This window comes from Laetiporus sulphureus (genome assembly GCF_001632365.1).
Source record: "Laetiporus sulphureus 93-53 unplaced genomic scaffold LAESUscaffold_67, whole genome shotgun sequence".
Classification (NCBI taxonomy): domain Eukaryota; kingdom Fungi; phylum Basidiomycota; class Agaricomycetes; order Polyporales; family Laetiporaceae; genus Laetiporus; species Laetiporus sulphureus.
The window spans coordinates 40420-65980 of record NW_024468576.1 but is presented as its reverse complement, the minus strand read 5'-3'; the positions used below and the strand labels follow the sequence as shown (position 1 = coordinate 65980).

Sequence of the window (25561 nt, the reverse complement as noted above, 5' to 3'; positions counted from 1 at the left end):
GAGGTCGGTAGACGCCGAAAGATGATTGATCATTTGAAGATCATTAAATAGTTACTAAGCTTGGCCATGATCGAATGAGTCTTTGGCCTGATCTTGATCTTCGACGTCTCCTCGCTATATAAAACCCTACTAAATCTCTATTATATCTTGTTCTGCTTAGTGGCAAAGATGGCAAAGAAGATACCTGGAAAGGATTTGTCCAAAGCAGCGGCGAAGGCTGCCAAAAAAGCGAAGGCCCAGCAGAAAGTCGAGCGGAAGGAGAAGAAGAAAACAGGAAAGACGAGGGAGGAGGAGCAAGATACTGAGGATTTGGAGGAGATCCTCGATAAAGTAAGTGTTTGACCTGCTATGGGTGACGTGGACTGACGGGGCGATGCGCATTAGTAGATGCAAAGAGAATGGGAAGAAGCGCACCGGGTTATTGAGGAGCTTGTGGAAGGCCCACCGAGTCGACGAGCAAATGCGACGCTCACGCCGTGCCCGAGCGGGAACTATCTGTGGTGTATTGGAGGAGAGTTTTTTAGTGATGACGGGAAAGCGGTACTGCTCCTTTGTTTGGAACTTCGAATTCCCTCACTGAAATGGTGCTCGCTCAGTATTTCTATAACGATGTCTTCAGATATTCGCCGGAAAAGGTACGTTCTCCTGGAAATCTCAGATTTTTCGCACCGTTCAATGCGTTACTCCGACACTTCTAGGATGAGTGGCGAAGGTTTGTATCTCCTACATGCCCAGGCCCTCGCTCAGCTCACGCAGTTGTCGCATCCCCTGCGGGCGGAGGAAAACTCTATCTTTTCGGTCTGCATTCCTCGCCATCTCCTTGCCCTAATCATCCAGTCTTACTTAAGGTGAGATCTTCAGGCGGCGAATTCTCTTCGCTATACCAAAACTCCTTCCATCATTATCGTGATTTCTGGTGCTTCGACATATCAACACATTCATGGGATCGGATAGAAACAAAGGTTAGGCCGACGGCACGGTCGGGACACCGGTGAGTTCGAGGAGTTTCGTTCCATGCAGACGTTTGTTTTGCCTACTCGCTAATGTGACTGCCTCCCCCCCCGGTGTAGTATGGCAATGTGGAAACACTATGCTGTCCTTTTCGGCGGGTTCTATGACCCTGGATTGCGCAGTACGCACATCATGCAATGCTATATGTAAGTGTGGAATGGCAGACTGATTGCTTGCAGCGAACTACCTGGACGACCTCTGGCTGTTCGACACACAGGACTACAAGTGGCGGAAAGCTGAGTTCAAGGAAGCCGAGCGGAAGCCATCGTAGGTTTTCCTCGTGTCATGTCTGCTGGAATGAAAGAACTAATTCCGTATAGACCGCGTAGTGGCTTCTCATTTCTACCTACAGCTGATGGCATCTTGTTGCACGGTAAATAGGCATCCGACGCGTCTGGTGCAGGCTGCTGAACAAGTTCACACTGTAGGCGGGTACTGCAAGGAATATCACAAGGGCAGCCGCCCAGTTGGTATAATGCTCGACGACACGTGGTTCCTCCGGTATGCATAACATGTTCATTCGCCTACACTGCCTACGCTAAATATCTCTTTCATCCAGGATGGCACTCAATGAAGCAAAAGACGGAAAGGCGCCAGCCGAGCCTGTCACAATGAAATGGGAGCGACGAAAACGGTCCTCTACAGCCTTCGCGCCGTCGCTCCGGTCGGGATGCAGCATGGCTCTCTGGGTGGCGAAGAATATGGGTATACTGTTCGGTGGTGTAACAGATGAGGACACGAGCGAGGAGACGCTGGAGAGCGTGTTCCACAACGATCTGTAAGCATCTCGTATTGCGTATTAGACATACCGACAATGAGCGACATGACACGTACAGATATGGTTATCAGATCGCTGGGAACGGACGTTGGGTATCGATGATGCTCAAGCAGCCTAAAAAGAAGGGTGGAGCAAATGCGAAGAAGCAAAAACCAGCCCTAGCTCCTGTTCGGGCTCCTTCGGGCGATGAGGATGAGTCCAACAGTGACGCTGAATTATCCATTGAAGAGGAGGTATATGATTTGCTTCACTTATGTTAAGATGATAGCTGATTGCGACGAACAACATCAGAATAAGAAGTCGCGCGTCCCTCTTCCTGCCTCCGCTGTCAGGGATACAGACACCGATATCGATCCAGATGATCCGGAACTCACGAAGCCAATGCCTCGATACAATGCGATGCTAGCAGTATTACGAAACACGTTGTACCTGTAAGCACTGTTTACGTTTCCTCTGCGATGGACATTGAACCTAGCTTGCTCCTAGTTATGGAGGCATCTTCGAACGTGGTTCACGCGAATATACGCTGGACGACTTCTATCTGCTGCAGTTGGACAAGTTGGATCGCTATGTCTGCCTTAAGGATAGCGGGATCACTATCACCGCTGAAGGTGATGAGGAGAGTAGCGACGAGGATGAGGATGAGGATGAAGATGAGGGGGAGGATGATGAGGACAAGAGAGAGGACGAGCAGAGCAAGCCAGAAGAGCCAGCTGCTTCTGTATCAATTTCCAACGAGTGCGATGAAGATGACAAAGAAAAGATCGAGCATCCGATAACCCAAGATGAGAAGGTGAGGGCCCTTTGGTCAGCCTTACGTGGTTTCTCACTACTGTGAATCAGGATGCCCTCCGTTTGGAAGCTACTGCATTCATGGGAGTTGCCAAGGACACGACACGTTCTGCGGAAGACATCATCAGCACCCCACTTCCGGGCGAGACTTTGTCCATGTTCTATGCTCGTTCTCGTACGTCACCTCTGGCGACCGCTTATAAGGATGTGATTATTGACGCTCCCATGCAGGAGAGTACTGGAAAGGAAAAGCCCATGGCACCAGCAAAAATCGAGGCAAACAGCTTCGGAGGGATGGGTTTGCAATGGCGCAGGAGCGGTATGGTGAGTGTATCACCGCAGGGTACCGTGTCCAATATAGGCAACTGTGGTAATAATCATTTTTTGCAGCTTCGTACGAGCCGATTTTGCGGGAGGTGGAGAAGATTTTGGCGGAGGCCGGGTTGGACGAGGAGGAGATGAGGAAAGGTGCAGCAGCAGGCCCTGGGGAACAGAGTGGGCAAAGTCGCAACAGAAGATGATATATTAAACGAGTACTTTGTATCTTTTTTTAAATCTGCACACTTCCTATAATGGCAACGAGATGGGTGTCGACTGCACATCAGAGACGCGTTTGGGCGTCACGTCCCGGTCACGTGATCGTGTTTGCGGGCGTCTGCTGGTTCCAAGCTTGTTCAGTCGTCGACCGCGTGTCTACTGCGTGTTCCGCACTTTGTCCATGCAGGACATGGGTTCGTTGATGAGTCATTAAAGCCACTTGGAATCGTAGCATTGACACCTTACAAGGCAGATACTGCGCAAGCTGCTCATAAATGCGGTCAAGATGCTGATGACGCCGACATCGATGCGTCCCAAGAGCTGCTGACGGCTATCAAACTCACATGTGGCCGTACAGTGCCTAATAGGCTGGTGAAGGCGAGTTTGTGTATGGTCAAGAGGTTTCCGCTGAATTTCTGACCTATTGTAGGTTGCTATGTACGAGCACATGAGCAACCTCTACGGAGGGCCGCCTAACGAGGCACATTTTGAACTCTATTCGCGCTGGTCCAAAGGAGAGTGGGGTATGATCTGCACGGGAAACGTGCAAGTATGTAACGATCACCTTACGCTTGGGAGAGACATGGTCGTTCCAGAACACATCACTCCAGAGACGGTCGAACCGTTCAGGCGATTAGCAGACGCTATCCACGGGGAAGCGTATACGAAGGCACAGGAGCGAGATAACAAGCCGCTTGCGATCATGCAGCTCTCTCATCCCGGCCGACAGTCGGCCAATATCCTCGGCGGACGCTGGCCGTTCGTCCCGCCGCTCGCGCCGAGCGCTGTGCCCATTGGCCGGACGCGTCGGGCGGGGACATCAGCTGCCTCGTCGCTGCTCTCGTTTATTCTGCTCTTGGTTTTCTTCCAGACTCCTCGACGCATGTCTGTTGCTGATATAGACGAGGTTGTCGATGCGTTCGTCAGGGGAGCGCGACTTGCCGCTGAGAGCGGGTTCGATGGAGTTGAGTTGCATGCGGCACACGGGTGTGAGTGAGTACGTCGTGAAGCGTGGGTTGTACGTCTGAATTCTCATTAGATCTCATTTCTCAATTCATGTCTTCAAAAGTGTGTTGTTGGCGCATTGGTATACCTATATTGACACTAGAGCCGCGTCTCCACGTTCATAGACAAACTTGCGGAATGACGAATACTCTGCGCACAGTGATCCCCTACGATTACTCCGCCGTATCGTCTCTGCAATCCGAGGATCGAGCGCTATCGCCAGCGACTTCGTGGTCGGGATTAAGCTTAACGCCTCAGACTATGTTGAACATCAAAACTCTGACAATCCGTCGGATTACAGTCAGGCACAAGAAGACCGTGCTATGCAGCATCTCCGAGAAATCGCCTCTTGGAATATGGTTGACTACATACAAGTTAGCGGAGGCGACTATGAAGATCCAGGTAAGGGACGCCATCTTGCCCTTCGCGAAAGTTCGCGCTTAGTCTTCTCAAGCATTCATGATCAAAACAAAGATGCAGTCCTCTCGGCAAACACTTTTCACACGCTTTGCCCATGAAGCCGTCCAGGTGTTGTCATCAACTTCTTCGGAACAATTTGGCGGGAATGCTCTAAGTTCTGCGGCATGCAATGGAAGACCATTGCCACTTGTCATGCTGACCGGCGGCCTGCGCACGCTCCCTCTCCTCACCTCAGCACTCGCCAACAAGCATGCACACCTCCTCGGGGTCGGCCGACTCGCCGTCCTCTGCCCCGAGCTTCCTCGCATGCTCCAAGACGGCATGTCAAAAACAATCCTCTCAGAGCCGCTACCCGAGCCGGACCTCACAGGACTCGGAATAGTCCCTCCCTCGGGACAATCTATTTTTAGCAAGCTCGAGAGGGCAGTGCTCTGGGTGATGATCGTTCTGTGGGACAGCATTCCCGTAGAGCTGCCCAAGCTCGTTGGCGCGGGAACGGACATGGCGTGGCATATTGTCATGATGCGGCGCATTGCGAGGGGCCAAGATGTGGATTTCAGTGTGGGCGGGCTTGCGGCGGTGCTGAGGATGTGGCTGTGGGTTGCACCTTGGCAAGAAGAAGACAGTCTGTGGGACTCGTATGCATGGGTATTGATGGGGCTGATTGGTGTATTGGTAGGTATCATCATAGGAATGTTATTGTGATTGATGCTGGGAAGAATATATCGCGTTGTACATTGCTTTGAGGCGTGAGAGTAATGATGTACAGCAAGGTATACAGTCTAGGGGAATAATCGAGCAGATAAGACGTGAGATCCAGCCATGTCACATCAAAGAAGGTATCATCGGAGGAGAAAAGTGGGAAGAATTATAACTGTACAAGCGCAAGTCCATATGTGCGGTATAGAACACTACAGCGATGGTACAGTGACGTGAGTATTTTTACAGAAAGCGTAATAGCGACCGAGAGCAATAAGTACTGCAAGTGTCCGGATATATCTAGGGCTCCTGTCCGATATTCTGCTCGGGGAAGATAGTGCCGCCAACGAGTTCAGCGTATTCTTTCTTCCAGGGCATGGACGCAAGTCCAAGCGTGAAGTCAAGGGTATCAGAGTCGGCATAGGGTGGCGTGGGCATAGTGATCACGACGGCAACCTGTAAAGGTCCTTCTGGTACATGAGCTGGGACTGCGATAGGCGCGACGTTGTGCTGAGGAAGTCTCAAGAAGTGGGTGAACCGCCTTGGTGACTCTGCACGAGCTATCGCTGAATCTGAAGCCAGTATCTCGTGGAAGGTGTGCGCCACATGGGGCGATTGTTTCGAAGAGATAGGCTACGGAAAGTACAGGAGAAGAAGGAAACACAAGATGTATCAAAGCTATGAATGATCGCGCATGCAGCATACTCGCTCACCATAATCTCTCTCCATAGGCCCTTCTCCACGCCCTTGGTCTGCACATACACGTCCCACAACTCCGGCTTCTTCCCGAGTGACTTCCTCTTCTTCCCACGGCGACCCCCTCCTATCTGGGGGAGATCCATTGCGTCCGGTTCTAAGCCTCCAGCTGAAGGGCCACCCGCGAACCAGCGCCGGAGGCCGCGTCCAGCCATGCGCCTGCGCAAGCCGAACATGGCGAGCATCCCGCCGACGAAGAGGCCGACAGCGAGGAACGCAAGGATGAGCGCGGGGGTGCCGTTCGTGCTGAAGATACCGCTGGAAGAACTGGAGGAGCTGCTGGTGGTGGTCGTGGGAGATGAGGTTAAGGCGGCCGTCGCCGACACGGTCGACGACGAGGGGGAGGCTGGACCCAAAGCCATTGCGGGGGGGGAGGAGGGACGGAGAAATGAGTAACCAGGGAGATCTATAAGGGAGAGATTGGAGCCGCCTCGAGGCAGTGACCTTCGCGGAGATGCGGCATGTGTCTGCATTTGGCAGGTGTCCTTGTTCGACTCAAACCACTCAGAGACTGCAGCGCATCTCTCCCTTTCACTCTTTCCTTCCACTCCTTTGCATTTTCTTTTCTTTCAGACTATAAAAACATGTATTATTATGCAATCTCTTCCCTGGTTCTCAGCCTCGTTGCTCGAGCTGGCGCACAGACATATTCAGCAACATATATGCCGTCAGACGCACCTGACCACACGCAGCAAGGCCAATACGGTACCAATGCCTGCGGTGTGAGCTCTAGCCAGTCGTCAATGTGCCAAAATGCGTATCGTAAGCTTAGCAAGCCAATGACACCGTATTCGCCTTCTGATCAGTTCATGACGTTGATCTCCCCAGTGAACTCCGTCGACGATTTCTGCCTATTTGCTCCACCCTATCCAGGTTCAAACTCGACGATCGGAGACACCGAACGCATCGAGGTTTCTTGGTGTCTCAAGGACGGCTACGGCACGCGAGTCATCCCTGACGGGAGTATCACCGGCGCGCACTTCGTGCAGACGCCCGACTACATCCAGGTCATGGGCGTCGGCGACCTCACGCAGCTAAACATTCCTGCGGGCGACACCGGTGGTGAGCTCGATCCTCATGGACAAGACGGGAACGGGAATCCAATTGGTGGACTGGTGTTTTCCAACGCGTTTGGACAGCTCGAGCAGCTGCATGAATGGACGGTAAGTGTGGACAGTACGCATATAGGCGCTTGCTGATCCGGATGTGTTGGCAGAACTTTATGTCAGACAGGCAGTTCTGCTTCCGTGCATGCAAGCCGGGTCCGATGGCGACCACATACTGCCAGCATATATATGACGTTATGGGCTGCGATTGGAACATGCCTGGGAACTACGACGCCGGCGTATTCGAGCGCTGCTTAGGTGATGACGGCGAGGTATGCATGGTGGCTCCTTTTTCCAGGACTTGAGTAATATATGCTTTCAGCCCATGGGCGTGTACGGTACCTCGACGTTCAAACAGGGCCAGCCTACAACTCCATCGGCGCACCCCGCGCCTCCAACCTCGATGTGCACGACGTACGCGACTGTTGGGAATGGGATATTCATCCGCAGCGTGTCGACAGCGACGAACGTATCGGCCGTCGCTTCTATCATGACGACGTCGAGCCCGAACTCTCTTGTGGTGGTCTCTGGCACTTCTGCCATATCCGTGCGTGCTTCCTTTCGATTTAATTGAATGAGATCGCGCATATATGCAGTATTCTTCTCGGATTCTGCATCCGCACTGCGTTCCTTTGCTTGAAGGAAAAAGATCATTCTGCTCCTTGTCTCAGCGCTCACCGCGTACACCCCGCTAACACTCATTCTATGATTCAGCGTCCGACCGCCACAGCTACAATCATACCCCCAAACAGAGGCAGCATGCCCACCGGTTTGGCCAGAAGCTCGTACTCTGGGGCACGATCGGCCATCAGTCCGATGTCGCAGGTTACGGTCATCCTGGGTGCTGTCGTCCTTGGCATAGCGTTCTGTTTCTAGCACTGGCTGCAAGATTTTGCTGACAGAAAACACCGCTGTTCCGGGACCTCGAGGAATCTGGTGAATATCAACTGGCAGCACAACGGACTGGGCTTTGGACTCGAACTGGCTAGAGGACTCGAACTAGGATTTGGACTTACTTGGATTGAACTTCTCATCGCTATCCACAAGACGCGGCTCGACAATCGAAACGGATGACAAGCGGTGATTTCGCTAGACGGACGGACCGCACATGTACTATTCTTCTCGCTCCTTTCTTTGCGCCCTGTAACCTCACTGTGTAGCCTTATCTTCATGTATTGCGATTGCTTATGCATTCGTCGTGGCTTGTTATGTCATGTACTGCGTGTTGAATTATAATTGAATGCCGTACGCAGTCCTCCACGCGAATGTTGCAAAAGCAAAAATCGCCATCGACATAACATACTAAGAATTCAAATTCACAGAGCACAGGCCATATCTCTGAAGCTGGAATTGCCTACGCCAAAATTAGATCTGTACGAGATGGAAATAGGAAGCACCGGCAATAGAACGTTGAATGCCCAAACGACCACGTGAAGAGTACAAGAACACGAATATCATGATAGACAAGAACTCTAGGCAGTTGAATGCCTGATTTACACGCAAAGAATTCTCGCGCGTCTTCCCTCCACACTCTACATCCTGTTGTCACTGCATTTCGCATAAGAACACCATCGTGATACGATTACGTGGCCTGCTTACCATCTATAAGTCTTCCCAATTGCTCATCTTCACTTCAATCCCGTAAATATCCACGTTCTTGTAAATTCCGGTCCTTTCCTCCAATTGAATCCGATCATCGAGGAATTCCGACTTGTACTTGTATTTGAACGGAACCTTGATGCGAGCATTGCGAAGCACGACCTCGACGATCCCTTTCTTCCTGGGAGGAACAACGACTGTTATTTCATCGCCCACCGTTGCCGAGACACCTTCCGTGCCCGCCCAAACATGCGCCTGCGTTGCAGGACTGACCGCTATGTCCAGCTTCTCGTTCTCCACGTACGGAACACCTATGACAAACGTCACGCCCAACCCGACCATGATGCCTCGGTCGTCATTCCAAGTGCCCTCGACCATCCGGTTGTAAGAAAACGGAACAGTCCTAGACACGGGCGCGTCGGTGTCGTTTTCCAAGACAGTGTCGAGAATGACCGTGGGCACGTTGGTGACGGTGGCGTTGGCGATGTTATACTCGATGTCAAGGATCGACGTCTTGCGTACGGCCGCCGCGACGATGTTGTAGCGCGAGTTCGATTGGATGAACGGGTAGAGGCACACACCGCCCCTGGTGTGCTTGTCTGCAGAGGACCAACACTGTTTGTGCTCCAGTAGTACTTGATCGCCGGACTCATGCACCACTCTCATGGGCACACCGTGCGAATCCGTCGAGTCGCAAGTGAGAATGTCAGGGTCTTCGCTAAAAAAAGAGTAATGGTTGAAATAATGGCCGTTGTTCCCTTTGAAGTTGTATTTGCCATCGTCACGACGTGTCGATTCGAAGATGCAGTCGGCATTCGGTTCCGTAGCCGCGATTGTCAGGAGTTCCCAGCGGGTGGCAGCTTTTTGAACGCGCAGGTATCGACCATAGATGTCTTTGGCATACAGGTACCGAGGGAGTAAGACACGACGCTCCTTGTCGTCTAGTATCGTCAATCAGTGGGTGATGTTGATCGTGCATGAAATTATGTGCTTACTCACGTAACAACACGCTGGCCCTAGCGGCCTCGGTTGAGCTTTGTTGGAAGCGATTATTGCGATGGCGTTGTTCTCGACCTCATTCGGGGGAGGAACACGCTTTGAAGAAACAATCTGCTTGTTGTCTCCAGTATTGATCATGAGAGACACTTCGCTTGGACAGAATGAGGCTAGACATACCATCCTCTCCCGCGTACATAGCTGCAGACGGTTGACTCGGAGCGAAAATGTGACTCGATGAGCAGCTGATGACAGTGGATAATGCGCTTCGGCGCGGTGGTGCAATGGATGACCGGAGGGCTGTAGTGACGCGTACTTTCGCGTCACTGTGCTACCAGTAAGTACATCTGTATAGAGCGGGGCTAAGGGTAAAACCACGTACGCGGATGCACCAGGGTAAAAGCCTCTGGGGCATCCGGCGTACTCAACACGAATATATATATGCCTCCTGTCCAGAGTGTGAAGGGCAATGAGCGTTGGGGAGCTCAACATTGAGTGGGGAAAGCATTTGCTAAAGTAGGAATTAGTGATACCGTATAAGGATAAACGAACCGGTGGTCCGACGCCGAAGGCGGCCCTCCAATCACAAATCGCAACAGTGGATGGGGGTGAGCTAGGACAGACAAAGCAGGATTACTTTTAAACATCTGAAAATGCGGCCCGCGGAACGTAGAGGGAGCACGGGGTCGACACTCACGAGGTAGTGCTGCGATCATCCGTGAACGCGACAAGGAACGAGAAACAAATAAGCCCACTATGGACATTGATGATGGCATTTTTGGAGTGGCAGTGTCAGTGTAGCGAAGATGGTCAGCATACTGTTGAGAAACAAGCGACTCAAATAATGAAATTGACGAGATGCAAGGCGTGAGCCGAACGCTTGACAGCTATCAGAAGTCATGCTTTAACGGGCGCTCCGTAAGCACAGAAACCATGGTGTGTGCATTGCCACAACAGTTGGAAACGAAGATAGCGTCTACGCAAAGGCCATCAGCTGCTACAGACTTCAACACGAAGATATGGATGGGTCGTACTTCAAAGAGCTTAAGCTTGAAACTATGATCAGATTACGTCAATGTCCAACGATTAATCGACGGCACTTGAAATCCGATGCTTCATCGATATGATACAAGTGATGCATGTCTGGTGCGTGGGCAAAAACCACAGCACCCAGGATTCCCGTGTGGTCCCCCACCATGGTACTAACTGGGCGGCACTCTGGTTAACTGCGCAGATCGGACGGGATGCGGTGCTTTCAGAGTCCTATGGCCGTGGATGCAAATGTTGGTTGTGGGTTATCTATATAGTGATGCATGTGGTGACTGGATGCATGATCACAGCTGGTGGAAGCATCTTGGGATATGGTGACTAAAACATAAACACTGGGAAACGGGCGGTTATTTTTACAAACCCCGACTGCTCGCAGGATGCGACATCGAACCGCAAAACAGAATATCTACGCCTTCCCCTCAAGCGGGAGAATGTTTGGCACCGGACCGGCAGGAACGATCCTCGTCGGGTTAATCTACCATCCACATCGCATCGTCAGTATCCTTCCCTCCGGACACGCGGCGCACGTACCATGGGGTGCGACCAATAATAATGCGTCTTGATGTGCTCAAAGTTGCACGTGTCCTTGAACGCGGGGACCGTCCAATACAGCCTGCGGAGCCAGCGGTGGAGCGCGGGATAGCCGTCGCGGATCGTGCGGAGGTTGCATTTGAAGTGACCGACGTAGACCGGGTCGAAGCGGACCTGTGGACACATACAAGGTATCGATAGGTGGATATATGCGCGTGAAGTATAGGAGGGGAAGGACGTACGATGGTGGGGAAGAGGCGAATGTCGGCCTCGGTGAGACGATCGCCGATGAGATAGTCTTTACCGGTGAGCATCTTCTCGAGCCGGTCGAGCGACTCGAAGAGAGGGAAGACGGCAGCTTCATACGCGGCCTGCGTACGCGCGAACCCAGACTTGTACACGCCGTCTACACGGATTCAGTGGCTCAGGATCTCACAACGGCATGAAGACTACGAAACACGGACGTACTGTTAACGGTATCATATACCCACGCATTCACCTCGTCAATCTGGGCCTTCAGCTCCTCCGGATAGAAATCCAACTTCGCCTTCTCCACCGGCAGCAACTCGTTGAACGCGCTGTTAAAGATCCTGATGATCTCACTGCTCTCGTTGTTTACGATCGTGTCCGTCTTCTTGTCCCAGAGCACAGGAACGGTGAAGCGGCCGTCATATGCGGGATCCGCGCGGAGATAGAGGTCCTTGACGTGTGCGGAATTGTGGATCGGGTCGGGGGTTGCGCCCGGGAAGGCATCTGCGGTGGCGAAGGGCCAGCCGTCGGAGCCCATATGCGGTGAGACGACGCTGACGTCGATGAAATCCTCAAGGCCTTTCAGCTGGCGCATGATCAGAGTGCGCGTCGCCCATGCTGGTGGATGAGCGGTCAGGGGCGACACGCATGCATATACGCCTGGATACTCACGGCATGCGTACGAGACGTAGAGATGGTATCGGCCTGCGATGGTAGAACGCAGAAATCGATCAGTTGTCGCATGTCCGGGCGTCCGCCTTGCGGTGGGAGCGTACCTTGCTCGGGCTCGAATTTGCCTCCCTTCTGAATGAAGCTACGGAAGGATGAGTCCTTACGCTTGAAGGAGCCGTCACTGTCGGTCGTCATCTTGTTAATATCGCTTTGGTGGGAGACGTCCTTAGTGCTCATTGCTCGTGTTTCCGAATGGATGCTTAGCCTGAACCTAATGCTGGAGTCGTGATGCGAACGCAGAGAGTGGACAGAGCGTGCGACGGAGAGCACAGCGCGATGAGAACGTGCACGCACTGGCAGACGAAGGATGAGGTTGCGAGAAAGGAGCATGCGCGCCGTGCGCTTTATGAGCGGTCATAGTGGGTCGTCTGTGAAGCAGATGACTGTTTGGAGTAGGCAGCGGTCAGGGCGATTACGAGTATGATTAGAGCAGGCGTCATCACCGAGCAGTTTGCTCACCAGCCGCTCGCGCGGCGGAGGTTTCATTGATCTACTTCGACGTCGACTATCCCTCATTCGCTTTAAAGATTATACAGCATCCACTGAACCTGCAGTACACATAGGAACAAGCCAACATTAGAATGTATAATGAGCGAATCACGCAGGACATGTTCGCGGATCATCAAGGTGCTCTGTATCCACAAACACAAAAGCTCGTCAGGCATTGGCCCTAAATTCCTGCACTGTGAGCACAGAGAAATGGTTGTCTTTCTCTACAGAGGCTTATTGATGAGGCTACCTGCGTTATTGCGTCTTCATGCATGCAGGAGCATTTTCCTCTAATGCGCTTAAATGTCCTGCATTCGAGAAAATATATTCCTACATCTCGTGTACACACGCTTTCCGCCCGAGTCGCACTGAATATTCACGGATTATTCGCGCTCTCCTGGGCCCAAGACTCCTTCATAGGGCTTATGCAGCCACTTCAAGGGGGAGAATGTTCGGCACCGGGCCAATAGGGATGATCTGAGTGGGGTTAAGGTGCTCCTTCACGGCATACGTTAGCAATTAACTTCGCGGTGCATTACAACTGCAGACGCACGAAGTGAGTCGACCAGTAATAGTTCGTCTTGATGTGCTCAAAGTTGCATGTGTCCTTGAATGCAGGATTGGTCCAGTAGAGACGGCGGAGCCAGCGGTGGAGGGCCGGGTAGCCGTCACGGATCAAACGCAGGTTGCACTTGAACTGGTTGGCATAGACGGGATCGAAACGGACCTGCGGGCACGCGAAGAAACGAGCACGGACAAGGGCGGCGAGTGAGTATATGGGCGGAAATGAAGGAGGGAGGGGCGCACGATAGTAGGGAAGAGGCGGACGTCGGCCTCGGTGAGGCGGTCGCCGATGAGGTAGTCTTTGCCTGTGAGTATTTTCTCGAGCCTGTCGAGCGACTCGAAGAGTGGAATGACGGCAGCTTCATACGCGGCCTGCGTACGAGCGAAGCCAGCTTTGTACACACCGCCTACATAGCAACAGCACATCAGCTGTGTCCTCAAAGGTTAAAGACGACTACGCGCGACGCACTGTTCACGGTGGTGAGCACCCACGAATTCACCTCATCGATCTCCCCCCTCAACTTTCCCGGGTAGAAATCCAGCTGCGCCTTCTCCGCCGGCAACAGTTCGTTGAACGCGCTGTTGAAGATCCTGATGATCTCGCTGCTCTCGTTGTTCACGACCGTGTCCGTCTTCTTGTCCCAGAGCATAGGGACGGTGAACCGCCCCCCATATTCGGGCTCTGCGCGAAAGTAGAGTTCCTTGATGTGTGCGGAGTCGTGGATGGGATCGGATGTCGCGCCGGGGAAGGGGTCCGCTTTGGCGAAGGGCCATCCCTCGTGGCCCATGCGCGGGGACACGACGCTGATGTCGACGATGTCCTCGAGGCCCTTCAGCTGGCGCATGATGAGGGTGCGCGTAGCCCATGCTGGTAAACGCGCCATTAAGTACGACCACAACTTCCGCAATGCTCTTCCACTCACGGCACGAATACGCGACATAGAGGTGGTATCGCCCTGCAGCAACGGAGCGCACCAACCATCAACCTCCCGTCAGAATTTCTGTCTCGCGAGCGATCGCGTACCTTTCTCGGGTTCAAACTTGCCTCCCTTTTCGATAAAGTTGTGGAAGGACGTGACCTTGCGCTTGGGCGCGCCGTTGCTGTCAGACATCGTTTCTCTTGACGTCGCTCTCGTTGCAGACGTGTTTGGTGCTTATCGCACGCGTCCCTGCCGTGGTTCGGTGTTAGGTCAAAGAATTCGGACCACGGAGGTTCAAGAACGGGTGAGAATGGCGAACAGGCAGGAACATCTATCTCACGTTTATAAACAGTCATCTGGGAGTAGCACTATCGTGAGCGGCCAAGATGATTACAAACGAGATGAGAGCATAGGAATAGGCGAAGGCGTCATCGCCGAAGAGGTGAGTACAGCAGGAATTCTTGAAGTCATGGGTGGGCCACCACCGGCAAGCGTGACCTCGGGGAGCTTGGTAATTCGGCTCGGTTATCCTAAACTCGATAGTACCTTATACGCGCATGCTGGTGTGCTGCTCGAGCAGACCTCAATTGAGAGCGGAATCTTGTTAGAGTCACAGTTCATCATGAGAGGTCGATATACCTGTAGTCTAATAGAACACAGCATGAATAAATCTTTGTACAAAATAACCAAATCCATCCTACTGTTCCGCAAGAAGACGCTCCGAGAAAACAATCCCAGTCCAAGTCCACAATTTAGTAGAACAGTTTTGCTCCCTCGACCGGCCAGTACAAGCAGTCATCGACGTGGCTCCACCGGCCGAGCGTCCAGATGTATCCCACAATCCCGAGGAGATACGCAATTCTGATCGCTATGAATCCCAATGAGCCTCGCTCGCTTCAGTTGGTTAAGACTTCTTACCGTATCTTCTAGCGGGAAAGCGTGCCAGCTCTACGTTCGGCTGTGGGAGGCCCATGAAGTTGCAGAAGATGTGCGCGGACAGAGGCGCGAGCAGCGAGCCCGTGCGCAGGAAGAGAAACGTCGTGTGGAATCCAAACAGCGACGTGTACGTTAGCTGCACGGCTGCGTGTCGGGGAAAGTCAGTGTTCTGCGTGCGAGAGAGCGCGACGGGACTCACTCGTGGCAAGGAGGGCGCGCTTTGCAGCAGCCTTTCCACGACCGTAGCGGTTGAAGATCTCCCATGCATGGTGTACGTGCGCTGCCGCAGGGGTAAGTAGGAGCGACAGCCGCAGTAAAGGTGAACACACCGAATCCAAAGAGCAGCGGAGTAAGGAAAATCATCTTGCGCCTCGAAGCGCCCGCCATGTGGTATACGGCAAGCGTACATGCGCGGAATACGACCTCCTCCGTCAGCGGGCCCTGCGCACATGAGTGAGCATTGAGAACATCTAACTCAATTAGGCACGCACGAAGATGTAGTTACGCAGGCCTTGCCATGTCGAAAAGACCGGAAGCGCGTTCCAGCGCCAGCTCCAGTTGCGCTGCAGCGGCAACGTGCCCGCAAGCCAAGCTCCATAAAGGGGGCCGAGAAAGAGGACGGGCGTGATGAGACAGGGAACGACGTTCTGGGCGAGCGTAGGGGCACGGTCGATTCCGAGGCGCATCACCGTCGTCTCAAGGGCAGTAGGAAGATCCTTGTTGGGAGGGCATGTCATCAACCACGCTTGTCCCATCGGCACAGTGAGCAAACCAACGTACATTCCATTGCCATTTGAGGCGTCTCCACACTACACAGAGCACGACCGTGCAGTTGGCCACGGTGCTCAGGCAGGCCGCGACGACCCTCGCGCGAATGACGTCCGGGTCATCGCGCCACCGCTCGTCATCCTCCTTTGCACGTTGTTGACCATTCTGTAGTCCTTTTGTGCTCACGTTCTTGAATACGAGACGCGCGTTCTTTGATATGTACAGCGAACCGACGTATGAGCATGCGAAGAACGCGGCGAGTGCGTGCGCGGTAGAGATGGAGATCGGCGGGCTAAGGAAGACCAGCGGCATGAGTTATTGCTTGGTCCTTAGAGGATGTGAGTCTAGAGTGGCCGACGCAGTGATGCTGGATCCCCACAATATATAGCCAAGTCGGTGAGTGAAACCTTAGACCACCTTGAGGCCACGGCATGATTGGCGTGGATGCAAAACAGGCCACATACTTAGTTCTACTGCCTCGTTCGCGCTGTGACGTACAATTCCTCACTGGCCGCCGTGTCAAACTCAGACAATAAAGAGAAGGTTGACAGGACTTACCGAGTTGTTGTTTGTATCCCCTTCACAAGCCTCGAAGTTCCTGACCGCAAGGCAACAAAGAACACGCTCAGGTACTGGCAGTCACCAGCCACTAGCGATTGTTGGATGGACTGGATGAATGTGGTTCTGCCGTCGACGTCGTAGTGGCTGGTGGTGAAGTCGCCTGTGGGCGCGTCGTCACGTTCGACGTTCATGATCAAGCGCGTTCGACACAGCCCCTCCATCTGTTTCTGATGCGCAGTATATGAGCATGTCAGACAGTTCGTGTCGTGGAACAGAGGATGATAATCGACACCAGCCAAGTCTCTGGTACGCAGCGGGTTTTCAATCCGAGTGCTCGACGTGCCTGCAACTCACGCCCTCATACAGATCCGTTCAGCGATGAGCACTCTCCTACTGAAACGGTCGAGACGCTTCCCGAGTGAGTGCAATGTAAACAGGCTTTGTCGGTTCAAGATGGTCGGTGCGATTGAGGATGTGCATCAGCTACAGGGCCAATGCTGGTACGTCCAGCGTCCGAGCGGTTTCCCTTGCATCAAGGACTCCAACAGTCTCTCGTCCACCACGGTGCGCACCTGTGCAATTCATATCGTTGAGTGCTCTGCTGACTTTTCGTCATGATCAGGTATCTCCATATCGAGCGACCCACGCAGCCATTGATCTACACCTTCATCTCATGGAACTCCGAGTCTATGCTCCTCGTGCCCCCGCGTTCCGTCGACCCCGGCCGTGGCGCGCTCTACTTCATCTCCGTGAAGCTCAACCTGAATCCGTTTTCCCCACTGTCCTACATCACTTCAGTGCACCGAGGATCTGATGCGGAGGGCGAGCTGATTGGCGAGTTTGAGTGAGTCGCGAGTTTGTGCGGGGTTCGACTTGATGCGAGCGTATCTCATCTAGCTCGTGCTCGGTAGGATGGGCATCACACACAAGCGCGCGACGGTGACGATAGGGCATTATTCGACGAGGCTCAAGAATATGCTCTCGAGCGATCCTCGTTCTCCTGTGAGCGACACAGTGGCACCTCCCCATTGGGATCCCGCTCACCTTGTTAATGTTCCAGCGACAATTCAGGTGGCGACATGAGAATGTCGAGCTTCGGTGGGACTGTCGCACGATACTGGACGACGGCTCGCCAATGTGTGTCGTGCGTCCTCTTCCATAGTACCGCTACGTAAACGATCTCATACGCGTGGTTTCTCAGTGTTCCGATCGTTCCTCCTCGCAGCTGGCGTCATTCGTCCCTCCCCCACTCGATGCGTCACCACCACTGCCAAATGCCACTCTTACTGTCTTCCCGGACGGCCACCGACTCTTTGACCAAATTCTCCTCTCGGCATTGGTGGTTGAACGGAAGCTGATGTTGGCCGCATGAAATAGGGCACATACTAGACCTAATATACCAGTTCCACAGAAAACCAGAGAGTCGTGAAAGTCGCTTCACTGTTCGAGTATTCATTGACAGTAGGATGTGCGCAATCTTACCTTGAGCCAAAGCTTCAGTTCATCACGGTAGTCAGCAACTGTCACCGTGGCAATCAGTGGACTCAAGCATTCGAGGTATCAGTTGCCACAAAAGCTTCTTGCTCATCGAACATGGTGTCGCCAGTTCAACTTGTCATTTGTATCATGAGCATGAGCAACGATTGGTACACGTATATACATCGAGCGAAGCAACAGGATCGTCACAATCTCTGCATAGCAATTCGTACAAGCAACAAGAGCACCTGAAATCAACTTACAGACTGGTTTTACACATTGCCATCCAGGCAGGGAACATTGAAACATGAACGTTTGAACCCTATTTCCTCAGGGCGATGAGCTCACGAACGGTAGATAACCAAGAACAAAGGGCGTATCGCCTCGTTCTAGCCAAAGTCATCAGTATGCATCGGTACAGCATGTATGCGGTGCATCACCTTATACACTGCAGACACACACTGTCAGCATCACAGAACAGTGAGCTCAACAAGCCAGAACTCACCAATGCTCTCATCGTAGTTTAAATCGCCCCCGGGTTCGCCCACGACCGAATCATATCCGCGCGGTGGCTGAACCGAGTCAAATCAATCATGGCCAACGAAGCCGGCTCAGTTGCTCACCTCTCTCAGGCTCGTATTGCCGGTCGTGAGCTTGATAGTCTTCCCCAACACGACATCGCTCAGAAGAACGGCCCTGTACGGCGATCCTCCATGCTCAGCTACGTAATCGTTCGACTATCGATACATGCAATGATGAGCCACCAATCGATCTTGTCATTCAGTGAAAACGAACCTTGGATGACGTCGCCGAGGTGTAGATTCCATGACCAAATCGGCCAAAGTTCGTCCTTTTGTAAGCCTGCGCAAGGGAGAACGATGACTGCGGACAAAGTAGACTTTATCAACCTGCTTGAAATGAAAATAGAAAGATATCTACGCGGATTATGCTGCAAAGTGAACAGCCTCCGATCGAGCAGAGCATCAAGTCGTTGTCGCTGTCTCCCAGCCGGCACTCTCGGACAGTACCGTGCCAGCGACGCTTGCTATTCCCACCTGGCAGACCTGTGCGTCTTTCCACAGATTGCCTAATCCGCCCGGTCCGCTTCAGTCATCCATGTGCATAAGAGGGTGGTGAATATTTACCGGTAGCGCATGAAGTTGTTGTTGTGGTTCTGGTCACTGTAGATCTTATAGACCTGTTGCTACGCGTCAGTGGGTTACGCTGCCATAAGAAGTGTGTACGCTTGCTTTTACAACGGTAGGTTTTGCCGTAGGATGTTTCCATCCATCCAAAAACTGTTTCTTAACTGCACGCAACGTCAACAAGTCAGAACCGCTTCCACAACCAACTTCATACCGTCTTTGAAAGAGATCTGGCTCATTGGAACACTCAAGATGACTGGAGCTGGAGGTTTTTCACGTTACTTTCCAACGAGTCGGAACAACGCTATATGCCTTTACCGTTGAGGATTGCGTCTTGTCCACATTTCTTCGAGCAAAAATCGGACAATGTACCCTCGATGGTGGCCTTCGGCCACTTGTAGCAACTAGCAGCATATAGTCGGCTTGAGATGTGCTTGATATCAAGGACGAGAGTGCTTACAACAGACAGGCTTCCGCTCTGCCGGTCTTGACGGCCTCGCTGTGATATTACATCTAAGTCGTCACTATCAAAAATGGCCATCGCGACACAGAGACGTACAGCCGATGTTTGTTCGAGCAGTAACCACTCGATGTCCCGTCCGCACCTACAAACGCAGGGCTGCGGCACTTCGGGAACTTACAGGGAACCTGTGATTTGTTGGCGGCCGGGGACAGTGCAAGACGCTCGAATTGATCGTGAAGCTCGTCAGAGACCATATGAAAGCTCGTCGCACAGCGCTTGCCACAAAAGTCGTGAGCTGTGCGGATGTTCAGTCCCCCACCGGGGCACTCAAACGCTCAGAAGGTATCCTAGCGGTAGAGACGTACCACGGCCATTCTCAACATAAACGGGTCGGGAATTGCAATTCTGTTACGATCGCCACTTGTCTCGTCAGTGAGGCTCCCATAACATATGTATTTATGGACTATACAACCTTGCAGTAACGAATCCCAGAGCGATTGCGAGCCATGGCGTCCCGATGGGTGTTACTACAGTACAACGAGATTGAGCCGCTGGAATCCTGCCATGCGGTCCTTGTGCAGCCTGGATAGCTGCATAATATGTTCTGACTGTTCATCGCCGTCAGAGCACACCAAAAGCTATTCAGACCGCTACCGATATCAGGAGAAAGATATGTCGGACTCGCTGCTGGGGGAAGTGAGCTGCTGGGTCGTGGGAGAAGCGCGTTCCCTTGAGCTAGTATGGCTCGCGATCAAACTGCCGCATGGCGACGGTTCACAATTTCACTTCACTTAGTCACTTATCCCTTACAAAAGTTACTTTTGGTTCACTTGAACCTTATTTTGGCAGCACAAGTGAAATTGTCGACGTCGGGCGCTTATTCTCGCTTGTCTTCACTTATGCTCACTTGACACTTCCTGCATGTTGCCCACTGAGCAAGTGAGTACAAGTGACCAAAAGTGAACCCAAAGTGAACCCCTGCAAGTCTCAGTGGCCCCAGCAAGGCCCCTGCCGGGCAAAATAGGCATCAGCAGTCGCGGTAAATCCTCTAGATTTGTTCCTCTCCGACCCTTCTGTTAACTGGCTGATTCATTATGCATCGGCCACATTGAAGTCAGACAGCTACTATGTAAATACTCCAAGGCTGTGTTATGCACCTACCTAGCCCGCCATCACCGTCAAACCGCCCAGTTTTCTGCTCGCCGCCTCGGCATGTTCACATGGCTCGTGATGCGCTGACGCTGATGTACAGTTACGTAGCCTTTGGCGACGATTCGTCTCGCGGTGGCCTGACTGTAATGTGAGTGTTCGTGACCCATCGCAGTGATAACTCACATCGCGAGCTAGACTGGTGACTGGAGCGAGGTCGAAAGGGCGGCAGGGCTGGAAGCGCCAGCAGAAGAAGCCTTGAACAAGCCGGTGCATTTGTGTCTGCATGGTGAGCTACAGGAGAATAAGTGCTCAATATAGAGGATAATTCCAACTCTATGCAGCCATAAGTGAACGTACGCGCTGTCAAGTGAGTGTAAGTGACGATACGTGCAGGATACGCGAGCATAAGTGACGATAAGTGAGAGAACGTGAGGGAAGCTAAATGAGCGAAAGCGAATGGAATCGCCACATGTACTATATAGTAGTGTTGCCGGTGGCATGTGGACCTCAATGAGAGATGGCGCGAGCTGACATTGATCGGATGGAGGGTGATAGGATGGTGATGCCAATCGCGAGAAGATGCTCAGGAACACTGACTTGCGTTTCGGTGGCGCGGGTGTTAAGGCGATAGGCAAGGAGGACATCTTGAAGTCTGGGTATGAATCGCGCAGCTTACCGTGCAGCTAGACAATCTCAACCACCATATGAGTCAAGGTGATATGTCACTACAATGATGGCTTGATGTAATGGAAAGCCCTGATGTGACAGAGTGGAGGACAGCTGAAAATGCACATAAATGCTGCCTCGAGGCTGTGTGTGTCATACTCGCGATGGGTCTGCTGCCATAATGGACGACGAGGAATCGAGAACGAAGCGAGGGAGGGCAACATGTAGCAAGGAAGAGCGGTGCGAGGAGCAGCGAGGTACAACAAGCTACAAAGGAACGAGTGAAGCGTGGGAAAAACCTCAAGTGGACCCAAGTGAGCCCTCTACGAGTTTGGTGGCAGCAAGCTACGATAAGTGAACAAAGTGAGCCAAATAAGTAACTTTATATTGCCTCCCGCATGGCCCTGATCAGCCCTCGGCCCAACCGTGCTACTCTTCGAGCTCAACTTTCACGGCCCACTTTTAATTCTTCATTCAATAAACGTCCGGTTTTCGACATATATTTGACTTTGATCATCTAGTGTGAGAGCTCATCATATAATCATAATCACCGCTCGCATGTTTGCCGTTGTCTTTGCTCTTCTTGCAATCATGACCTGTGTGTTCGCTTGGTGCATCATTCCCGTCCGGTCGTGGAGGAGGCCCATGACCTACTCATATCATGGTCAAGACTCGGTTCCTATGGACGTGGACGAAGAGCCCAATGGTATAACAGTGCACACACACTAGGATCTGACTTTTGCGCTGACCACCTACTCTCAGCGGGACCCCAAAGATATGGCAATTTACATGCTCGGGATGTTCCTCAGACCGACTATGAGATGCACGATTTGTCCAGTCCGCGTATGCGCAGTCATCGGCCTGTGAAACCCATTCTGTTCTACCACCGTGATCAACCGTATTATGAGTGAGTGGCACCGTGTTCTGGCTATGCTCACTCGCAACCAACGTGTATACACAGATTCACGAATTTCTCTCCTCATCCTGTCGAGTTTGCTGGGAAGGTTTATCCAACAGCAGAACATCGTACGTTTCAATGCGAGCCTCCATCTTCCTCACGGATGCTGAGAGTGGCTCCCAATCCCAGTGTTCCAGGCGCACAAGTTCCTAGACACAGATCCAGCACTCGCGGAGCGGATACGTCGGCTCCCTTCCGCACGCGCCGCCCTGGAGGAAGCCGCGCGGTCGCGCAGGCTGCAGCGCTCCGACTGGTTCGACGTCAACGTGGGCATCATGGACATGATCCTCGAGGCCAAGTTTACTCAACACTCACACCTTCGCCGCATGCTCCTTGACACGGGTGAGAGCCAATTGATCGAGGATAGTCCGGTGAGTAATCGCGATTCTGGCGACCATCGACTCGTATCGATTGACTATGTCGTGAGGCCGTGATGTTCATCATATATTTTTACAGGTCGACTCATTCTGGGGAGTTGGTCGGGACGGAAATGGCAGGAACGAGCTCGGCAAGGCGCTCATGCGGGTCAGAGACAGATGGAACAAGTCGCGCTTGTGACGTCCCTCCGGAGGTATGCATTCTATCGGAGCACATTCTCATCCTTACGCTGATAGTCATGTTTAGCGTATGCTTTGGGGCTTGTTTGCACATAAGCGTCGCAGCGCAGTCTGCATCTGGCTCTTGGTACTTGTGCCTTTGATACCAGTCCTCGGAGGCCCAATGGTGTACCAATGCTGCGGACTCGTTGGCGGGAGTTTCCAGCGAGTTTGCTCCTGCCCGCAAGACTTGGTGTTCTACGACCTAGGTGTTGCTGCGCGCACGATTGCACTTTTCTCTACTACATTTTATGTACCACATACATGGACCATACATACTATTGAGCTCTTCCTAGCGATTGTAGCGGATCTGCATCAAGCCCGTGTCGTCCTCCGTAGCAATAGCAATATCCATATCCAATACATCCCTAAAACTCAGCACCAAACATTGAAGCGTACAAGAAACAAGATCACAATTCACCATCAAACCCTGTACTTCCTCGATTCCGTAAAGAAGGGCGCTTTAGCATTTCCGCCCTAATTCATTCGATAAATGAGAAGGAAAAGGGGACGTATGGCTTCGTTCTGTTCAGTGATGTAAACATGGATTCGAATTCGTGCATTCGAAGCGTGTGAGAACCGCACCTTGTACACTGCCAACCATAAGTCCAGATCAGCTCACGCACTGTTGTCGGACAAAAGATGCTTACCAATACACTCATCATAGTTCAAGGATCCTCCAGGCTCGCCAGTCACAGAGTCGTGGTCGCCAGGCGGCTGGACGTCAGACATTGGATAAGCTCATTCAGCAGGCAGCATTGGAACGCACCGCCTTGAGATCTTCGTTATCCTGCATCAACTTGATTGTCTTACCAATAACTACGTCATTGAGGAGCATAGTCCTGTAAGGCGAACCTCCTAGCTCGTCATTATAATCGTTCGCCTAACGTAAGAACAAACAATAGGATATCAGCATCAATAGGATGTCGCAAGAATCATAGCTTACCTTGGAGGACGTGGCGGAAGTGTAGATGCCTTCTCCAAAGCGACCGAAGTTGGTTTTGGCGCCGAACTTCGCGAGCCGGAACGACGACTGTGCCGTCAATTGCAGTCAGTATTAGGTGGTCAAATGACAACCTGTGCCATGTACTGACTCGAATGATGCAGCACAGCGAACACTCGTCGTCGTTGCACATACGCAGGTTCAAGTTCTCGTTGTCTCCCAATTGGCAGGTACGAACCGTTCCATGCCAGCGCCGCTTGCTGTTGCCGTCGTCTAATCCACGTTTGCGCTCTACCGACAATCTGACGGGATCCTACATTAATTCGGAGAACTATTTTGTCAGGGCATTGCAGAGAACATACCTATACCGACAGAAATGTTCATTGTGATCCTTATCGCTGTAGATGCGGTAAATCTACGCGACCACATCAGATGATAGTTTTCACGATGGCGGAGTGCCTTACCTTCATGATGGTTGGCTTCGTCGAAGTCGGATGCTTCCACCCATCAAGGAATTGCTTCTCGACTGATCACACTGTCAATCTCAATGTCAGCTGACCTCGCATCGAAGACATACCCTCATTGTAAATCTTGTGAGCACTTGGAACATGCAAAATCCGCGGAGCTGTAAACAATATGTTGAGAAAAATGCCATCCTTGACATCGCTATTATCTTAGTCACCATCAGCCACTGCATCTTGTCCACACTTCCTCGAGCAGAAATCGGACAATTTTCCATTCAGTACCGATTTAGGGTATTTATCACAGCTGTGAAGTGATGTTGTGAGCTGTCTTAAGGGCAGGCTGCTGCACGACGAATACATACAGCAGACAAGCTTCGGCGAAACATTTGGTGACCGCCATCCTGTCAGAGCACGTCGTAAATAACGACGTGTATAGGGCAGCATCATCATACTCACGACCGATGTCCGTTAGAACAATACTGGCTGAATGTCTGATCTGGATTTTTGAAGGCCGGCTTGACACACCCAGGGATCTGGCATCGGCCATTGTTGGTCGGTAAGACGGCAGGCACTCTGGTCAAGGAATTCGAACGGCGTCGTCCGCCATTGCCATAAGACCTGGCACACCGAAGACCGCAGAAGTCGTGCTCTGCAAACGCGATAACACATATTCAACATCGACTACGTGGCAGTCATGCCTGCTAGACCTACTACGCCCGTTCTCTACGTAGACTGGCCGAACATTGCAGCTCTAGCAGGGCATTGGCTCACACGATCGCCAAATGGGAGACAACAGCGAGCACAGACCTTGCAGTTGGGGATGTCCTTGTTCGTGATCTGCGCCATCGCATCGCGATGAGTCAGTCCACAGTACGACGAATACGAACCGTCCGGGTCCTTCCAGACGGTGTTCTCGCATCCTGGATACTTGCATGGTGTATTCTGGTTCCTGCTCCTGTCGGGACACATGTTGAATCTGCTGTTGACTGTAGTGATTGTCGTGGGCAGAAGAAAACGAGGGTAGGGGCGCCTGGGAATATATATATACCCAAACGGAGCTGAACCGGTTACAGCTGCCTCGAACAACCGAGCCGCCTGGATTCAATGGTATCGAGAGCTCAGCCTGATGAGCTCGGGACAGAGCTTTTGTACATCAGCTTGATGCAAACTATACCACTCTCACAGATTGTCGTTTGTGT

At 52.3% G+C, this 25561-nt stretch overlaps 14 protein-coding genes across 14 annotated transcripts; 6 read left to right on the top strand and 8 right to left on the bottom strand.

Moving 5' to 3' along the window:
- Positions 1-85: 85 nt before the first annotated feature.
- Positions 86-3167, top strand: LAESUDRAFT_745571 (galactose oxidase). The gene is made up of 16 exons (XM_040911378.1): positions 86-330; positions 385-540; positions 597-635; positions 699-798; positions 862-991; positions 1071-1132; positions 1191-1278; positions 1332-1384; positions 1440-1512; positions 1571-1789; positions 1848-2022; positions 2081-2220; positions 2276-2582; positions 2633-2756; positions 2813-2905; positions 2972-3167. Exons 2-16 carry the CDS (start codon positions 388-390, stop codon positions 3100-3102), a joined length of 1887 nt encoding a protein of 628 aa, XP_040758786.1. The 5' UTR covers positions 86-330; positions 385-387; the 3' UTR covers positions 3103-3167.
- A 123-nt stretch (positions 3168-3290) lies between these two features.
- LAESUDRAFT_731632 (FMN-linked oxidoreductase) lies at positions 3291-5273 on the top strand. The gene is made up of 6 exons (XM_040910081.1): positions 3291-3312; positions 3372-3496; positions 3549-4107; positions 4158-4186; positions 4249-4525; positions 4578-5273. Exons 1-6 carry the CDS (start codon positions 3309-3311, stop codon positions 5246-5248), a joined length of 1665 nt encoding a protein of 554 aa, XP_040758785.1. The 5' UTR covers positions 3291-3308; the 3' UTR covers positions 5249-5273.
- On the bottom strand, positions 5043-6612 carry LAESUDRAFT_731630 (uncharacterized protein). Its single transcript, XM_040910080.1, has 2 exons — positions 5956-6612; positions 5043-5875 (listed from the first exon to the last, which is right to left on the bottom strand). The coding sequence occupies exons 1-2, from the start codon at positions 6358-6360 to the stop codon at positions 5543-5545; spliced, it is 738 nt and encodes a 245-aa protein (XP_040758784.1). The 5' UTR covers positions 6361-6612; the 3' UTR covers positions 5043-5542.
- Positions 6583-8252, top strand: LAESUDRAFT_745569 (uncharacterized protein; the record flags this gene model as incomplete). The annotated part of the gene is made up of 5 exons (XM_040911377.1): positions 6583-6760; positions 6827-7161; positions 7215-7376; positions 7427-7651; positions 7819-8252. The coding sequence occupies 5 exons, from the start codon at positions 6583-6585 to the stop codon at positions 7978-7980; spliced, it is 1062 nt and encodes a 353-aa protein (XP_040758783.1). The 3' UTR covers positions 7981-8252.
- Positions 8253-8476: 224 nt separating this feature from the next.
- LAESUDRAFT_497095 (uncharacterized protein) lies at positions 8477-10041 on the bottom strand. Its single transcript, XM_040902692.1, has 4 exons — positions 9880-10041; positions 9699-9824; positions 8704-9644; positions 8477-8652 (listed from the first exon to the last, which is right to left on the bottom strand). Exons 1-3 carry the CDS (start codon positions 9896-9898, stop codon positions 8707-8709), a joined length of 1083 nt encoding a protein of 360 aa, XP_040758782.1. The 5' UTR covers positions 9899-10041; the 3' UTR covers positions 8477-8652; positions 8704-8706.
- A 910-nt stretch (positions 10042-10951) lies between these two features.
- Positions 10952-12422, bottom strand: LAESUDRAFT_731629 (glutathione S-transferase). Its single transcript, XM_040910079.1, has 6 exons — positions 12306-12422; positions 12202-12234; positions 11749-12147; positions 11523-11686; positions 11281-11454; positions 10952-11224 (listed from the first exon to the last, which is right to left on the bottom strand). The coding sequence occupies exons 1-6, from the start codon at positions 12394-12396 to the stop codon at positions 11156-11158; spliced, it is 930 nt and encodes a 309-aa protein (XP_040758781.1). The 5' UTR covers positions 12397-12422; the 3' UTR covers positions 10952-11155.
- A 751-nt stretch (positions 12423-13173) lies between these two features.
- On the bottom strand, positions 13174-14426 carry LAESUDRAFT_717745 (glutathione S-transferase; the record flags this gene model as incomplete). The annotated part of the gene is made up of 6 exons (XM_040907362.1): positions 13174-13248; positions 13304-13477; positions 13558-13721; positions 13784-14182; positions 14238-14270; positions 14339-14426. 6 exons carry the CDS (start codon positions 14424-14426, stop codon positions 13174-13176), a joined length of 933 nt encoding a protein of 310 aa, XP_040758780.1.
- A 560-nt stretch (positions 14427-14986) lies between these two features.
- On the bottom strand, positions 14987-16250 carry LAESUDRAFT_664729 (Abi-domain-containing protein; the record flags this gene model as incomplete). Its single annotated transcript, XM_040905146.1, has 6 exons — positions 14987-15102; positions 15153-15314; positions 15370-15450; positions 15500-15611; positions 15662-15886; positions 15951-16250. The coding sequence occupies 6 exons, from the start codon at positions 16248-16250 to the stop codon at positions 14987-14989; spliced, it is 996 nt and encodes a 331-aa protein (XP_040758779.1).
- An 863-nt stretch (positions 16251-17113) lies between these two features.
- On the top strand, positions 17114-17871 carry LAESUDRAFT_664723 (uncharacterized protein; the record flags this gene model as incomplete). Its single annotated transcript, XM_040905145.1, has 4 exons — positions 17114-17343; positions 17411-17501; positions 17560-17643; positions 17701-17871. 4 exons carry the CDS (start codon positions 17114-17116, stop codon positions 17869-17871), a joined length of 576 nt encoding a protein of 191 aa, XP_040758778.1.
- Positions 17872-18081: 210 nt separating this feature from the next.
- Positions 18082-20312, bottom strand: LAESUDRAFT_731621 (ADP-ribosylation). Its single transcript, XM_040910078.1, has 14 exons — positions 20056-20312; positions 19949-19988; positions 19680-19878; positions 19581-19619; positions 19439-19524; positions 19335-19382; positions 19226-19284; positions 19121-19173; positions 18915-19062; positions 18771-18857; positions 18599-18712; positions 18481-18547; positions 18416-18423; positions 18082-18364 (listed from the first exon to the last, which is right to left on the bottom strand). Exons 1-14 carry the CDS (start codon positions 20089-20091, stop codon positions 18320-18322), a joined length of 1029 nt encoding a protein of 342 aa, XP_040758777.1. The 5' UTR covers positions 20092-20312; the 3' UTR covers positions 18082-18319.
- A 34-nt stretch (positions 20313-20346) lies between these two features.
- LAESUDRAFT_731620 (uncharacterized protein) lies at positions 20347-20948 on the top strand (the record flags this gene model as incomplete). The annotated part of the gene is given in 3 exon segments (XM_040910077.1): positions 20347-20623; positions 20703-20791; positions 20811-20948. 1 exon segment carries the CDS (start codon positions 20347-20349, stop codon positions 20524-20526), a length of 180 nt encoding a protein of 59 aa, XP_040758776.1. The 3' UTR covers positions 20527-20623; positions 20703-20791; positions 20811-20948.
- Positions 20727-21590, bottom strand: LAESUDRAFT_496761 (uncharacterized protein). The gene has a single exon (XM_040902691.1). The coding sequence runs from the start codon at positions 21377-21379 to the stop codon at positions 20927-20929; it is 453 nt and encodes a 150-aa protein (XP_040758775.1). The 5' UTR covers positions 21380-21590; the 3' UTR covers positions 20727-20926.
- A 632-nt stretch (positions 21591-22222) lies between these two features.
- On the top strand, positions 22223-22917 carry LAESUDRAFT_664769 (DUF1768-domain-containing protein; the record flags this gene model as incomplete). The annotated part of the gene is made up of 4 exons (XM_040905149.1): positions 22223-22308; positions 22363-22427; positions 22489-22730; positions 22816-22917. The coding sequence occupies 4 exons, from the start codon at positions 22223-22225 to the stop codon at positions 22915-22917; spliced, it is 495 nt and encodes a 164-aa protein (XP_040758774.1).
- A 275-nt stretch (positions 22918-23192) lies between these two features.
- LAESUDRAFT_752862 (ADP-ribosylation) lies at positions 23193-25331 on the bottom strand (the record flags this gene model as incomplete). Its single annotated transcript, XM_040911750.1, has 15 exons — positions 23193-23323; positions 23377-23480; positions 23541-23548; positions 23606-23672; positions 23725-23838; positions 23902-23988; positions 24050-24200; positions 24261-24313; positions 24363-24424; positions 24476-24523; positions 24581-24666; positions 24725-24763; positions 24819-25011; positions 25074-25113; positions 25170-25331. The coding sequence occupies 14 exons, from the start codon at positions 25329-25331 to the stop codon at positions 23433-23435; spliced, it is 1158 nt and encodes a 385-aa protein (XP_040758773.1). The 3' UTR covers positions 23193-23323; positions 23377-23432.
- Between the last annotated feature and the right edge of the window lie 230 nt (positions 25332-25561).